Below are 15,837 nucleotides of genomic sequence, written 5' to 3' on the forward strand. Positions count from 1 at the left end.
GGTACTTAAACTCACTGAAGGAGAATAGAGGGAAGATGAATGTATGTCAGAGTTAATTGCTAATGAATAAAAGTATTGTTTCAAAAAGGGAAGATAAGGAGATGTCACAGAAGTGAGTTTGCTTTAGCTCTATTTTAAAAAGCCAGGGGAAGCAGGAGGGAGTCTTGAACTTCTGTAACTATTACAAAAACATTTTCTTCCTTAAAGTGTTTTGAATGGTCTTGTTTCTAGCCATGAGGCACTATCACATAGCTGGAATTTAAATGCGCTTGAAAAACAACAGAGAAACTTTCAAAACACTTTTGCTAATGTCAGAATTAGTTGCGGAGTAGATTTTGTACAAAATGTTAATGCAAAAGAAAAACTGTCATGTATATCTCTTCCTTATATGCCTTAGGTTATTTTAAGCTCTATGATAAAAGAGTGCGAACAGAAAGTGGAAAACAAGACCGTCCAAGAACCGCAGGGGTAAGACTTCCACTTCTCTTTTTTTCGGTGCCTCCAGATTAATGTTCTGTGGAGTCTATTCCATAATGGTGTCCGAGGCTTGTGACCAGAAATCCTCCACTGACACATTCTGTATTTGAAAGCAGATTTTTAGAACTTTATGTTTAGTTCAGATTGTGATTATTTCTGCCTCCAGTGTAAAACACAGATCAACACTTTTTTTTATTCGTATCATAGCAATGGCGTTCATATTTTCCCATGTTACTTTCTTCTTAATTTTTTATCCATTTAAAGCAGTAATTGAATTTCTGTCCTGAATCTGAGAAAGCAGGGAGTGCTTGGCCTAAGTGCTTAGAGCAATGCATGTAGCACACACCTTGCAACCCTCTTTCATGGGGGTGGCCTGCTGGTTGTGGTAATGATCTGTTCCAGGCTGCTGCCTTTGCTTGCATGTGACTAGTGCACACGAGAACAGTTTCTCCAGTGTACAAACCGACCTACTTGTGTGAATACACTGTTTAGTAAATGTGTTGTCTTTGGGAAAATGCCACCTATGTTGCACTTCAGTAAAACACCCATCCTACAAATGCACAGTAAACCCAGCTCTCCAGTGAGGCACCAGGCACATGGTGTATATGCATTCATTCACCTCATGTGGTAGAGGTGGTATCGGATGTGTGTGTGTCTCCTGATAAGAAAAGAAGTGAACAAACAGATCCACAAATTTGGATAGCTAAGCATCATTATGATGAGATGTATGTGTTCTTTTGCCTGCTGCTGCCTAGAACAGCATACTAGCAGGTAACTTCTCACAGGTTATTATATGACTTAAAAAATCCTTAGCAGTGTTGCCAGGAAGAGTTTGAGAAGAAACAGTAGGTATCTGACAAATAGAATCTGTCCTCAGTCCTCATACCTTGCCACAGGAATCCAGACAATTACTGAAACTTGTTTATGTTACGCTTCCATATCTGTAACTAATTGATAGAATTTACTTCTTGAAATAGCTCAGGCAAAATCCTGGAAGCAACTGCTAGTTTGAGAACAACTGAAATAGGAAAGGTGTACAAGAATTGAACAGAAGAGACATGGTGAGAAAAAAGTTAGTCTCATGCACCAGATAAAATATCTCAGGCTTTACTAGTGGCAATTAGCCTGTTTGTTGGTGTAGTTGATAATGAATGGAGTGTGGTAAGAACTGAACCCATTTGAGACGTGAGGTCAACTCTTCAAGGTGTGTACTAGACGTACTTGGGAAGTGAAATAATTTTAAGACTAAAAATGACCAGGTTCTACAACACATCACAATCCGTAGTGTATTTGTTCTAATAAGGTAGTTGGTTCTGTGTAGTCGTATAGAAGTCCTGTTTAAAGGAGAAGGAAATACAAAACCCTTAGGATCTGAAGACTGCACTGTCAGTCACCGTCTTTCCTCTTTCCTGTTCATGTGGCAATATTATGACGTAGGGAACTGTACTAAGCGTATTCCAGTTGAGTGGCTATTTTCATGATGAAATAAGTGTTTCTTTGACATGTTAGTAACTCACAAAATGAGTTTGACTTAATCACTCCACAGGCGTATTCCTTGTTCGCAACATAAATAGTCAGTCAGTCAAGAAGCAAAATATGCATTCATTCATGCTGGTTTTTTCCCCAGGGCTTCACCGTGTTAATTCCTCAAGCTTTGTACTTTTGCCCTTATCCTTTCTGCCTTCTCTTTAATGGAGTTTTCTGGCATGCCTACCTGTGTGTGTCCCCTCTAGCCATACTCTGAATGCCCAACCCCTTCCTGTATCCTTCAGATTCTTCAGCAGCTCTGTATTTGCTTTTTATTTTTAAAGAGCGGTGAATGCTTAGCTTGCCTTTGGCTATATTAAAGGTTGGCATTTAAGCCAACTATTTTCTCAGAAAACAACCTACCGGTCATGATTCTTGGCAAGATAGACATGCTAGTTGCCCCATTAGACCCATCCTACTTTTTGCAAGTAAGCATTAGTTTTATCAAGGTCTCCCGTGTACTAGGTACTTTACATAGTAGATACCCAATAGGTAATTCTGATGAGGCAGGTTTAATCTTCTTTATCTGATAATAAATATTATAATTGTAATGAATATGAATAATCCTATTATATCTGCACTGCAGATCTGATGCTAAGCAATTGCTGTAGACTCTCACCAGCCAACCTGTGCAAGGACATCCCATAAGCAATGACTTAATCAACTTGCTAGTCAAAATATTCATTAGAATCATTTGCATACATGGGCGTCTATTACTTTGCAAATATTTCCTCTGCTTGGGTTTTATGGACTTAATTTTCATTCTTTGTGCACTAAAAAAGCCACCATCTCAGACTTTGACTATGTAAAGACAAACATAAAAGCAGTTTGTTTCTAAATATATGACTTCTATGTCTGATAAATGGGGTTTTTAGTAAATTAATTTATCACTTCTAAAAGCTGTCAAGAAGTTGCTGAAGGAGAGATCATTAGAAAATAGGAACTTGATTCCTTCTCAGGCAAATGTGTTCTAAAAGAAATATTTTTCTCTCTGAGTGCAGCAAATGTACGTGATATCAGACTGGTCTCTTTAAAGAACACCACTAACCTTAACCTGAAAGTTTTTTGTTATCTTACCTGCATTAACTGAACGGTGAAATCTAAGGTTGCAAAACAAAATTCCTTGGCTGAACTCTTCCTAATTCTCAAGTGGTGCTCTTCAGTTGGACAGGATCTTCAATATTTTTTTTTAAATGTGTGTTTGCCTTTCAAATGTTTTAAACTATTTAGTTCATCAAAGCTGCTCTTTGCATGAGTGATCAGCTTCTCTTTCATGTAGGGTTTAGACTTACCTTGCTTTAGCTTATTATCAGTGCAGATGTGTTAACCTAAATGTAAAAGGTCTGTATTTCTTAAAATCCCTCTTATTAAAATATATTGATATCCCAGTTAATCCTACCAAGCCATTGCAGAAATAGATAGATGCAAATATGGTACAACATCCAGTGTATTTTGTTTTGGAATGCAACTGCTGAAAACTGTAAGATTTGAGAAGGGTAAGTCTTCGCAATGTGTTGCTTTGTTCTTTAATAAGCCTCCCCCTTTCTTACTCAAAATCAGGCTTGGTTGCAACCTTTTACTCTACAAAACTAACACGAAATATTTTACCACTGAGAAATTATCTTTTTGTGTACATTAATGTCTCCTTTTTCTTGCTAAGACCGTGCCAATTTCAGTTCCTAATTTCAGTGTTAAATATATATTTGACAAAGGATTTAAATGCAACTGGGAGATGAATTACTGAGTTTTAACAGCATGAGAATGCTTGCGCAAAAATAAAACTGGATACAAAAGCAGTCATAAGACTTGTCTTTGCCCCCTACTGTTCAAAAAGGTTTGTCAAATAATATGGGGTCACAGAAATAGCTTTTCAAAAAAAAAGGTTAAACTTTGTGTCTTTAAATATTGGCTAACCACTTCTGTTAAACATTTTCTCTAGCAATTAGCGAGATCTCAATCTTGGGTAACAACTTATGTTACAAACTGATTTTTATAAAATGTCCCGCATGAACGTTTGTTTTGGCCTAAAGCTTCCCCTTAAAACAGGCAGAACTCTCTGTAGCATGTAATTCATCTAGACACTGGTCAAAATGTTGTTTACATATTACTCTTGTTTGTGGGTTTGTTTGGTGCCTTTTTTTTTTTTAATAATGAGTGAATGCAGGGACTTTTCTATAGGACCACTTGTTCCAAACAAGATATGTTATTGACTTGTTGGTTTCTCTGATTCCTTTTTTAAAGATATGAGAGACAAATTATTTGATTTCATATTGCTTTTATTATTATACTTAAATGTTCAATTTGTATAGTAACAGAAGTACTTTTGGGGCATATTTAAATGTTTAAGTACATCAAGTGTTGTGGATTATCTTTCTATTTACAGTAACATAATACGAGAACACATTAACTTCTAGTCACTCCAGTTCTTAATTTTTAACATTAGATGGTTGATTTCTCCCAAAACTGTTTTGAAAGTCGAGTGAACATTTCCTGGTTTTCCTCAAACTTATTCAGGATCTTTAGAATAATGACAGCACCATTTGCTTAAAACTACAGGCTTGTCAGCAGTCGCTAAGCTTTCTTTTCTGAAGGGAGCAATTTTCTTATTGTTGCTAATGCTTGGAATGTACTATATTTCCCAAATCCTTTTCCCTAGTTATACACAACTCTAAGATATGCCATAGGCTGGAAGAGTTTCTTGTTGTTAACCAGCTGATAGCAAATATAAATTGTTATTTACGTAATTTATATGCCCTTGTTTTATCATGAAATCAAGGGAAATTGCATAAGAAATCCATCTTACAGTAGTAGTAACTTACCTGCTAAATTTTATCAACTGAAAATATACGACTCCCTAGTTGACTATAGATGTTTAATCAAGCCAAAATATGTCTGGCTCCGTGATTGTGCCTGAAAGAAATATTTCACTTGAAGTTTATAAATAATTTCAGAACAGCTATATATCTTCATTGTTGGCTTCTAAAGAGACTAAAACGATTATTATTTTTAAAATGTCAATTTTAATCAGATCACAGAATCACAGGTTGGAAGGGACCTCAGGGATCATCTTAAAAAGAGAGATAGCCTGAGAACAATTTTGAAAATCTTAAACTTTACTCAAAATTCAGGCATCATACTTCAAATAAAATAATGCTTAAACACTAAATATTAATGCGGAACTTTACAGAGCTTTCAGAGAAAACCAACTAATAATAAGATTTAAAATGAGACAGTTGATTTGAGTAGCCTATTCCATAGGAGATTTACTGAAAAAACGTGTAAGAGTATGTTTTGTCATACTCTTAGGTATGCTACGTGAGGCATGCCTAAAGCCCTTTCAAGTATCTAGGTCCATTAGGCACTGCAGAAATGCAGGAGACGGAGTCACTTCAGCTTAAAAAGTAGAAGGGGTGGGGGATACATTTGAGGGGGATATAGTTACGATACAATTAAGCTATCTGTAAATCCACAGTACAGCTTTAGTGAGAAGCATCCCTTTTGTTTTTTCTAGTACTCTGTTTAAAAAGAACCAGAATTCATTAGGCACCTTTGTGGTATGAAATAGGAAAAAATACTGAATGCATCCCTTCTACCTTTGAAGAAGTAATTCCAATCCCATTGAAGCAATTTGGAGTTAACTTTAACTTGACTGCCTTGATGCAAAAGTGTCTTAACAAACAGAATTTTTTATAACCTTGTAGACTGAAAAGTCAGTTCCTAGAAGCTGGCCTGTACCAGTAAGACAGATCTTGTGATTTTAGGTATAATTTTCAAACACAGAGCCCCACTGAGCTCACAAGGGAGAATTTCACTGGTAATGTTTTGTAAAATTGGCCCTGTCCGATGCTGAAAAATGTTTGCCATTTTAACTACAAATATAGGAAGTATGGAATATTTATTAATATGCCTCTATCACACATTTGCATTGTTGCACTCTGTCTTGAGACAGATTACTCCTACTATGCTAAACAGTTACATATATCTGAAGTTGAGCTCACGGATATGTGGTAAATAAAAATAATCCGTTAATTTTGCCGCATTGAGATAATTTGTTAACAAGTGTTTGAAGTTGTAGCATCTTGTAGGTTCAGCACTGATTGGGTTGCTCCTTCTAGTCCAGTTTGTGGGAAAACTGTGGACTTTCCATTGTCGTCTTTAGTACATACAAAGTAGGAATGCTCAAAGCAAAGGTAGTAGGAGTCATACACAGCAACCAGAAGGAGAAAGCTCTTCACCCAGCGAGGGCTAGACCTATTAGGACTCGGTGCCCCAGTGTGGGGTTTACAAGAAATTTACAAAGGAAAGCTGAACAAGTAATACAGAATGAAGATTCATTGGGACTTACTAGATTGACAGTCCACACCAATTCTAAACTCTGCTCAGGTGGAAATATTTGGAAAATAAGGGAGTTGGAAATGAAGGAGATAGGTCACCATTTGGTACTTCCCTTGTTTTTACTCTTCCCTATGTGTCTGCTAATGGTCACTATTGGAGGCAGGATACTTGGGCTAGATAGATAGATCCTTGGTCTGAACCAGTACTGTTGTTCTTGTCTTAAATAAAGGAGGATTGACATTTCCAGTGAGAAGGTAAAGCCGATCTGTTCACTACAGCAATTGCCAAAAAGCTAACAAATGCTCGTGTGGTGACTTCTGAACGTAGTAAAAACTCGTGTGCACAAAAATAATTTACAACTTTTCAGTAGGACTGTGAGAACATGGTAATTCATGTAACAGTGTGTATTTGGGCTTGGTGGTGATGGTTTTTCAGTTCTTGGCGGACTGGTCTTTTGTGATCTTGAAACATCTAAAATGCAAAGGCAACTCAGTTGCTTATCAAATAACACCACAGTGTTCTTTTTTCTTTGTAGTCTCACGTCACTAAATTTTTTACTTTCCTAGCTCAATGTCGATTGCAGCGAGCCTTGTGAGTGAAGATACAAAGACCAAGTTTTTGAACAAAATGGGCCAGCTGACTACATCAGGTGCAATGTTGGCCAATGTGTTTCAGAGGAAGAAGTAAGATGGGAAAAGGAACTCCCAGCTAACACTAAGATGGACCTCACAGAGACTGGTTCCTGTACTTGAAGTACTTGCCTTTTAATTTCTTCTGTCTTATGTTCTTGTAGTATAATTTTATTCTAACCTCCAAAGATATTTGCACTGCTTTTGAATATCGCTGTGTATCTGTTAATTTTGGGTTAACTGTGGTTGATATAAAACTGAAATCATAGTCTGTACCAAGTCCCTGTTCTGTGTTCTTGTCTTTCCAGCATCACTTTTTTTTATATAGTGGAAGGGTTTTGTTTTTTTTTTTATTTTCTGACAGGATATCAGCAAATATCTGTATTATACATGGAGCTATTACGATGGTACTTAAAATAATGTAAATTTGAAGTCATTGTCATGAAGTAATAAAAGTGGAGATTACTTATGTATTTAAATTATGAAAGAGTAATGCAGATTTTTTATTATGTTTCTAAGAAGAAGAGGAAGAGCCACCAGCATTTGTCTGTGCTTCTAGGGTTGTTTTTCTAAGTATTGTGCATCTTGAATCCAGAGGAATTGCAGTATCTAATGTACGAGACTGCTTGCACTGCATCAGTCTGCAGGGAATGCTCATGTTTCAGACGCTTTATGCTGACATTGTAAATGCTGTACAAAGTCCTTCAGATAAAATTCTCACATCTGTCGTGGTTATTTTGAGGGATGTTTTCTTTTGTTGAGGGTTTTTTTTTATTTTAAAGCACTTTAACAACCAGTCTACACATCCAGAGGCACATCCACTAAGTAAAGTAAAAACATGATAAATTAATAAATGTTAATAAATATATAAACTACTACACAGGGGTCCCAGAACAGTTCTGCAGGCAGAGGAAACTTATGCAGGAGGAAGCGTGCTTTCATCTTGCACTCAGTGTGCAGTTTTGTGTACTGTGAAAGCTAAGCTAGTATTTTGTTGTTTAGATTGAATCTCAGTTCACATTTAATTTCAGAGTATTTGAAATTATGTTATGGGAGTTTGACATGCAGTTTCTTTAAAATGTTAAGTAGACTGCATACATACTTTATAAAAATGGCATTACAAGGGGCATCTTCAACAGCTACCAAATATTTTTGTTAGCAAGGAAGCACTAACAACTAAATCCTTCTATTCTTATGCAGTGGGTTTTGGAGGTTTCTTTCCTTTCTGTCAATGTAAGCTTCTGAAAGTAAACTCAAGTGCATGCATGAACTGGTATGAGGCAGCAAAACATAAAAGCTCAGGCATTCTCTGATACAGTACCATTCAGTTGGAAGTATTAACCTCTTTGAGGACAGGGGGAGCAAAAGGAGTGAGGGAAGAAAGTATTTGCTTCTGAAACAGAATATTGATGGAGTAGCACTGCAGGTATTGCCCTTAGATGGAAATAATGGATGTAATTTGAGGCTTCTAACTGCTTCGTGTCTGTGCCTGTTGGCTCTGCATATACAGTTGCCTGACATGTTTGTGTTGTGACAGGGCCTGCTGCACACCTCCACACTGTCGGTCCCTTTACACTGCACTGATGAAACATTTTTCTTGAGATTACAGACAGCTCCATGCCTTCGTATTGCTTGTTACCATGGAAGTATACTCTTAGCAGACTGACTGTGAAACAGAGACATTCCTGAGGAATGGGAAGTGGTGACGTTCCTCTCTATTGTTCTGTTGTCAATAAAGAGTTTTGTATACCTGCCTTGTCTTGTTACTTCTAGTCGTCGTCTTAAAAAAAATAAATTATTGCATAAAAACAGCTGTTACAGGAGAGAGGTCTAATGCACAGAAGTTTTTTAGACTTAACTTTTTTTTACATGGCAGATGGTAGACTGAACTTGCTAAATTTCCTATCTCTGCGTGCCTGTTTTACTCAGGCCTTTAGCCTTGTGGCGTTTTCATGCAGGGTCTCCTCCTCCTCTGTGCCTCACTGTTCAGGTAGTTGCAGTGCCAGAGGTAGCTCTGTAGTCATGACACCAAAATGACTTCTTTATAGTTAAACTTCTACTTTCCAAAGCAGGGCAGCTGCCTGTGAGAGCGGCTCCTAGCCCACGCTGAACTTCAGCCAGTGTTTGGAAACCTGCTAGTCGGCACAAGCCAAGAACCTGTGACAGCAATTTAACTGTGGATGACTGTGGGATGAGGCTCTTCAGTTCGTTAGTATAAATGTAGCATCTTTGCCCAGCTACATCCAGTCTCTCCAACCCCTTGTGAAGTTTAGCTTTTGCTAGTCAGCATTGTCCTTCGTACCAGTTGATCCCAGGAGGAATTTGAGTGAGAATCCCAGGAAGACCAGCACGGTAACTACCCAGGTGAAAAAAATTCTCTGTAGGCAACATGCCTTATGCAGGTTGTCTTCAGTTGTTTTGCCCCCTAAATTTCCAGTCTGTTAGTATATGTTGGTTACAGGAGTTTTAAAAGATGTTTTATTAGTTTACCAGATACAGATTTTTCAAGAAGGTTACAAGAAGTTGTTCTGTGTGGGTTTTGGGAATGTTTGGGGTGGGTTTTTTCCTTCTTTTTCTTCCTGGCTATGGCACTGTAGCATTCAGGTTTGGGGATGAAAAGAGAGAACTCTTTAAAGAAAAGAATTCCCAGGATATTGTAAACTAACTTGTGAAGGGAACCATTTGGGAGAAAATGCTGCGTTAAAAGAAGACAGTTGGATATCTAGTATGGAAAACAATTCATCCCGAAAGGGTTATCTTCAATTGCTTATGACTTTGCATAAATAAGGATTCTGTAAAGAGCAAAAATGTTGGCTTTATTAGCTGTGCCTGAGCTTCCACAGCTTGTTGGTTTTAGATAGGGGATAGGTTGAAGGTCTCGTGCTGCCCCTAGTGAAATTTCAGACACTCAGTATCTTTTTATTTAAAGGATTGACTCTTGTGCTCTTAAGGAAAGATGATCAGTGGGCTGAAGGTACATGGCTGCCTGAATGAGTGTTCATGATCTAAATATGTTTTCTATAGATTAAACATAAGGCTGACTGGTATTATGTGTATCTTTTGTTCTGCAAGAGACTGTTTTCTAAAACTAGAAATGAGGCAAATTACTCTTCCTGTCTTCTAATCAAGGTGAATACAGGGAGCTCCTTAAGAAAAGCTGCACATTCTTCTGTCAGTCTCTTCCCACTCCTCTTTCACACCAAGAAGAGAACACATGCTGCTATTGCTGCACGTAAAAGTATTTTCTGATTAGGAGAACTAAAAGCAGTGTTTGAATGGATTCAGGGCTAGAGAAACTGAGGAAGCTGATGTTTGTGAATTAAAATGTTAAGATGGAAAGAAAAACTATCCATGAAAAATCTCTTGTGAAGAAGAAGGAGTTTTTGTAATATATTGTGGGAATTCATTGCTACATATGGAAAAGATTAATCAAAATGGTGCAGAAAAAGAAGTAGTGTGGAATATTTGTTTTCTTTGCTGTGGTAGTGCTAATGGCATTTTTCTGTTCCAGGAATGGCTCTATGTTTTAGTGCAGTTTCTAAAGGTAGGTATCACGCACTCAGAATATTTTAAGATGTTTCCCATGTGAAACTTAGTGATGTTGATGCTTAAGTAAACCATGAAGTACCAGAAAAGCTTAATGGAGGAGAAAGTCGTTAATATGCTGATACAGCAAGCTGATGGGCATGGCATTGATCCTGGGCAGAATCACAGGATTTCTTGCATCAGATGTAAATGCTGATGAAGTACAGGCTTGCAAGACTTCAAGGAAACTGGTTTGGTGGTTTACTGAGTGCATTTGGCTAACATTGCTAGAAAACACATTCAAGTATGTAGCTGATTTGTTTTAGACCATAACATTGGATAACGAAGGCATGGAGGAGTGCTGTTGTTGAATAAGTAGGCTAATCAGGCCCTGGATGTTGTTAGGATTGTATGCTCATAAATCATGTGTTAACTAATCTCGATGAGTAACCATGAATGAGTAATCATTTTCCAGAGAAGCTGTTTCTAAAGTGTTCTGCCTTTAGGTTTAATGCTGCTCAGGTTTCATGCTTGTAGGTAAGCTGTAAGAAAAGATGGTTCTGATTGTAGAGTTTGTAACAGGCAAGTCCGTGGTAAATGGCCTGTATCTTTGGAGGCATCTGCAGTACATGCTAAGCTTGAACTTCCATCATACTTCCAGTATAGTGAAAGGCTTTCTTAGACTGAAGATTTCTAGTTCCTAGAAACTTCGAGCGTGAGCAGTTCTACAGTAGAAGTCAGTGACTTGAAAAGTTGACTCACAAGTTGGCATAGAGGGCCAAGACTTTGACGGTGGTCTGTCTGGTTCCTTTCCCAGCACTGATATTGCATGTGCTCCTCACCGTGTCCCTTGTTCGCTGTATTTCAGGCTGGTCTGTACCTTAATCTCCAAGTTTTCTATTCCACTTTTTAATTCTACCATTTAAATACAGTGTGCATGCAAACCGGGCTGTTTGCAGTGTGTTTGAATATTGCCGTTCCCCAAATCACTGTGATTGTGGTCTTGTGCTGCTGTCCTTTTAATGGAGATTTTTCCCATTCCCCAAAACCTGAGAAACCTCTTCAGCTTCAGTTGCAGCTGAGGTGAAGGCAGTACGGTGGAGTCCTGCTGAAGTTACAGCAGCTGTAGCAAAGCGTGTGCCTAGCCGGATCTTGTGTGTCGTTCCGCCAGGCGTGTTACACCTTCCCCTTAAATATGCTGCAAGGAGATGGGGGAAGAAGCAGCTGTCGTGTTTAATAGGCAATAAGTTTTAATTTAGATTTGATCCTCTGCTGAGGGGTGAATGCACACTGTTGATCTAAGTATGTATGAGTCCTCTCAGCATTCTGGTAAGCTTTCAAAGCAGTTCAAGATCGTTAAGTGTGCTGTTAAGTAAAATGACAGTGGGGCTCTGAGGAACTAGTAATGGGGTGTTGCACAGTGTTTCAAAGGAGTTACGGTCTCAGTCCTCCTCCTGAGAGGTTGGTGGGTGTTTGCCAGCTTGGAAGACTCATCTCCGGGCAGGACAGAGCTTGAGGTGTATCCTGGGCAGCGCAAGCTCCCCAGTTCGTGCCAGTATTGCTTTTCTCCTAAGGATGAATATGTGACTTAAGCCCTGGAGTTCATCAGGTGGTATCTCTTGTAAGCATGAACAAATATTCCAAGTTAAAAATTCACCACGCCTTTGTATTTCCTTCCAGAAGTATGTAGGAATTGTTATTGCTACAGTGGTTGGCGATAGCCTCTCAGTTCAGTGTGTGCCTGCACGTACTTCAAATATCCAACATGTTAGGGGCAGCTGGTTGTGAGCTTTTTTTCTGCTGAATGCTGCAAACTTCAGGTTTTTGACAGGCATTCAGCACCGGTACGTTTTTGTGGGATTGTAAAAGGTGCGTTGTGTAAACCGTAGCAGTGTGACTAAGAAGCTTCATTATAGTTGCTCTGTCATGCAAAAACGTGTGCGTTCGGAAATCTCAAGGAGATTGGGCAATAGTCTGCTATGGAAACTTGCATTTCACAGGAAGAACACAGTTCCATGTTGATGGCATGTTTTTTTGTATGATTTTTTTCCTTTTTGGTAATAGCTTTTTATTTTTAATGGATTTATTTTAATAACTAGACACCTCAAATGAAATCGGAGCCCCCGAGCTAAAAGGGTGCAGATATTTTTCTATTTTATTTTCTCTTTAGCCCAGTGTAGAAAGCTCCACATATTGGATCATACAGTAGGGCCCTCTCCCTGTGGTGGCTGCTGAGGCAGCTGGAGACAGTTTTGCTTCTCTGCACGGGTTTCTTTTGCATTGTTTCAAAGACCCAGGTTTTAACATGCAGCCTCCTCGTTCTTCTTCCTGGGGAAACAACATCATGAGGGGCTGGGGCCTTTGTGCAGGTAAGGGGCAGGGGCGTTCAGCAGCACGGATAAAGCGAAGGAATAGCCAGGGACATGAACTTGAGCCTACAGGCACTGTTCAGTTGCCCAGGCAACTGGTGTATCCACCAAACTGTCCCTTATCTTTGCTTTTTGGGTTGGAAGTTTTGGAAAGACCGGAGTCAAATTCACTGTTTATCCAGGCTCCTGGAAAAGAGGCATTTTTACACTGACGCTGAAGAGGTTTCATTTTCAATTACAAGACTTGAGTGTTACATTGAACGCTGTAGTTCTTATATTATGTAGTATGTAATTTCCACTTTTCTCTCTTGAGGAAGGAGGTAAGTTTGTACTGACAGCAGCCCTGCTAAGCAGTCAGCCGTGCTCATGGTTTGTTTTCCACAGCAGGCTTCACCAAGGAAGCGATCCTGATATTAACCAGGGGACTGTTTTGATTCTGTCTCACCTCTAACACTGCACATGATTTTCCATCTCTCTTTAGAAAGAGCGTCCCGAAGGCCAGGCCAGTTTAGGCCCGCATGTCACAGTGGTGAACAGAAACAGGAGGCACCTGAACGCCACCGTATGTTTGAAATGTTCAGATTTTGAGCATTTTGGTTTTATTCAAAATAGGTGCTTTGCAAAGGTAGCTGAAAAACTAGTGTTCTACAATAGAAAAAAAATCTATATGAGAACAGGATGAGAAACCACTCGTGGTGTAAATTTTTAGTTTTTATTTGTGCTGCATAGAATGATATATGCGATAAACGTGAGAGCATTGACAGCACTTTCTCCTATACATTCCCTAGTTCATATTTTCGAGCATTCACATTTCAGTTTCTAACGATCTACTGCAATACATAATTAAGACTATAAAGCACCCAGTAGTGGCTTCTGCGGGTTCTGGCTCAGAAACATCAAATTTAACTCGGAGGAAAATGTCTGAGCTTTCAAAAAGAGGCTGTTTTCACATAGTGGTAGAAAATGAGAAACTTCAGCCTGAACAAGAAATACTTCAGGCAGGATCAGGGGTGAGAACACAAAAGTAATCGTGCTAACGTGCAATACTGAATTATCTGGAGCTCCTCTGAGCTGAACAGAGCTTGGCTTTACTCAACTTTGCCTTCAAAGCCTTTACTCAACACCTCCAGAGCGAGCCGATAACATGTCTAACTGCTCAGGACAGTGAGCTTGCTCCTGTAAATCTGTGGTTAGAATGAGCAGCTGGTAAATAAACACAGCCTATAGGCTTGGTATTGTGCTAAATGTGAAAAGGGGAAGAGACTTAACAGACTGTTCTGTTTAAAAAGAAACATTTCCTTGTACATTAAATACAAACATTTTAAAACACCCCGGCTGGCATAGGGCTGCAAGTTTTTGGTGGTGGACGTGGCTCTGGCAGAAGGATCTCCACCCGGTGCGGCCCTGCCGCTTTACCAGGCTCCCTCTGGGACTGACGGGGAATAGGAATAGCACCGCTGCCAGCAACCGGGCACGTACGTTACCCGCGCCTCATGCCTTACCTTGCAAAGCCCCCAGTGAAGTCAGCTTTGCACGTGTTGCCTACTGGGCAAGCTGGGTGCTGCAGCCATCCCTCCCACCCCTCACCCCAACTCAATTTCTGTTCAGTACTAGAGCTGTAGCCTCTCCAGCCCAAGTGTGGTAAGACCCTGACGCCTCTGACAGGTCAACAGGGCTCTGACGCTGTAATTTCAAGCTCTATGGCTTGCAAAAACCCATCAGTATGTCCCTTGCCCTAGCTCTTCTTGAGGTATGAATGGGCAGCAGGACCAGCCACGGGCCCTAAGCCAGGCACAATGTGCAGGGTTGTTTTGCCCCATATGCCGTTGCAGAGCATCAAACCCATGTAGTTGCTACCAGTGCCCAAACAGCCACACCATGTCGAAGAGCGGGCAGGGGAACATGGGTGTCAAGACCTGCTTGAGCACAGATCGGGCAGGACCCAGCGCTTGCTGAGGACATTGAGGGTATTAAGTGTTGAAAGGAACTTTAGAAAGATTAAAAAGGTCTGGCTTTATGGCCTCTGGAAATTATGCAGAGATGAAGTGAAGGTCGTAGCTTTGTTTTGCCATGCAGGCAGGCTCTCCACACTAGCTGCAAGAGAGAAACCTGGCAACTGTTTCTTTCCTGCATGCTCCCTGGCTCCAAGGATCGCTCCTCAGAACAGAAATCAGACCACAGCAGCACATGTAAAGTATTTTTATTTTTTTATATATATATATATCTCCCCCCTTCATTTTTTGTTTGAATTTATTTATTTGCAAACGTAGAGCAACTTAGAAGTAACTTTTTTTTTTCCTGATCAAGGGTTAAATCTAAATACACAAGTGAAAGAACAACTTCCTTATTTGCTCAAGTCAGAAGCATGCTCCCGGCTTATTTCACAGCGGCCTGTGAGCACGGGGAGGCAGGGAAGGTGTTGTAACGACACGGTCGGCTCTGCCACATCCTCAGACCCCGTAAACCGGCACTGCCAATTGGCGCTGCCCGCATTTGGACAGCGTGCCACCAGCTGCAGCGCTCTTTTGCCGGGCAAGGCGGTTGCTGCTGGGTTGGCGGTGTGGGCCATGCCTGTGTTTTGGGGGAGCGGGAGGCCGCTTTGCACTCACTGTCCCAAGTCAAGTGCCAGGGACTGACCCCATGCACGGCGCGGCGTGTTTTAGGAGAGCTTCTGAAGCACATCTTCCACTTTTCCTTCCCCCGGCAGCAATCCCACCTGCCAGCTCCTGCCATCAGCCAAAGCAAAGTACTTGGGGGTGCCTTGAGCTGCACCAAAACGCAGAGGCTGGCACGCATAGGGCTGTTTCATGGGAGCAGGGACGGGACAGGGAATGGGATGGGACAGGAGGCTTTAGCCAGTGCCAGGGGCAGGTGTTGCCAGGAGGGCAGCTATGCCAGGGCGGACAAGAGAGCGAGGTGGGGGGCCTTCTGAGGCATGGCCAAGGCCTAAGATGTCCTCTGACAGCATAAGGCAA

At 40.3% G+C, this 15,837-nt stretch overlaps 1 protein-coding gene across 5 annotated transcripts in view; it reads left to right on the top strand.

Annotated features, from left to right (window-relative positions):
• RELCH (RAB11 binding and LisH domain, coiled-coil and HEAT repeat containing) overlaps positions 1–8,722 on the top strand; it is an 87,649-nt gene extending 78,927 nt beyond the window's left edge. For 4 of the 5 annotated variants that reach the window (XM_064443444.1, XM_064443443.1, XM_064443449.1 and 1 more), the window contains 2 exons: positions 398–468; positions 6,906–8,722. In XM_064443444.1, coding sequence (XP_064299514.1) covers positions 398–468; positions 6,906–7,026 — 192 coding nt within the window. In that variant the 3' untranslated portion in view covers positions 7,027–8,722. The remainder of the gene's footprint in view (positions 1–397; positions 469–6,905) is intronic. The other variant, XM_064443446.1, reaches the window with a different exon arrangement.
• Positions 8,723–15,837: the final 7,115 nt, after the last annotated feature.

The sequence above is a fragment of the Phalacrocorax carbo genome, chromosome 2, assembly GCF_963921805.1.
Source record: "Phalacrocorax carbo chromosome 2, bPhaCar2.1, whole genome shotgun sequence".
Lineage (NCBI taxonomy): Eukaryota > Metazoa > Chordata > Aves > Suliformes > Phalacrocoracidae > Phalacrocorax > Phalacrocorax carbo.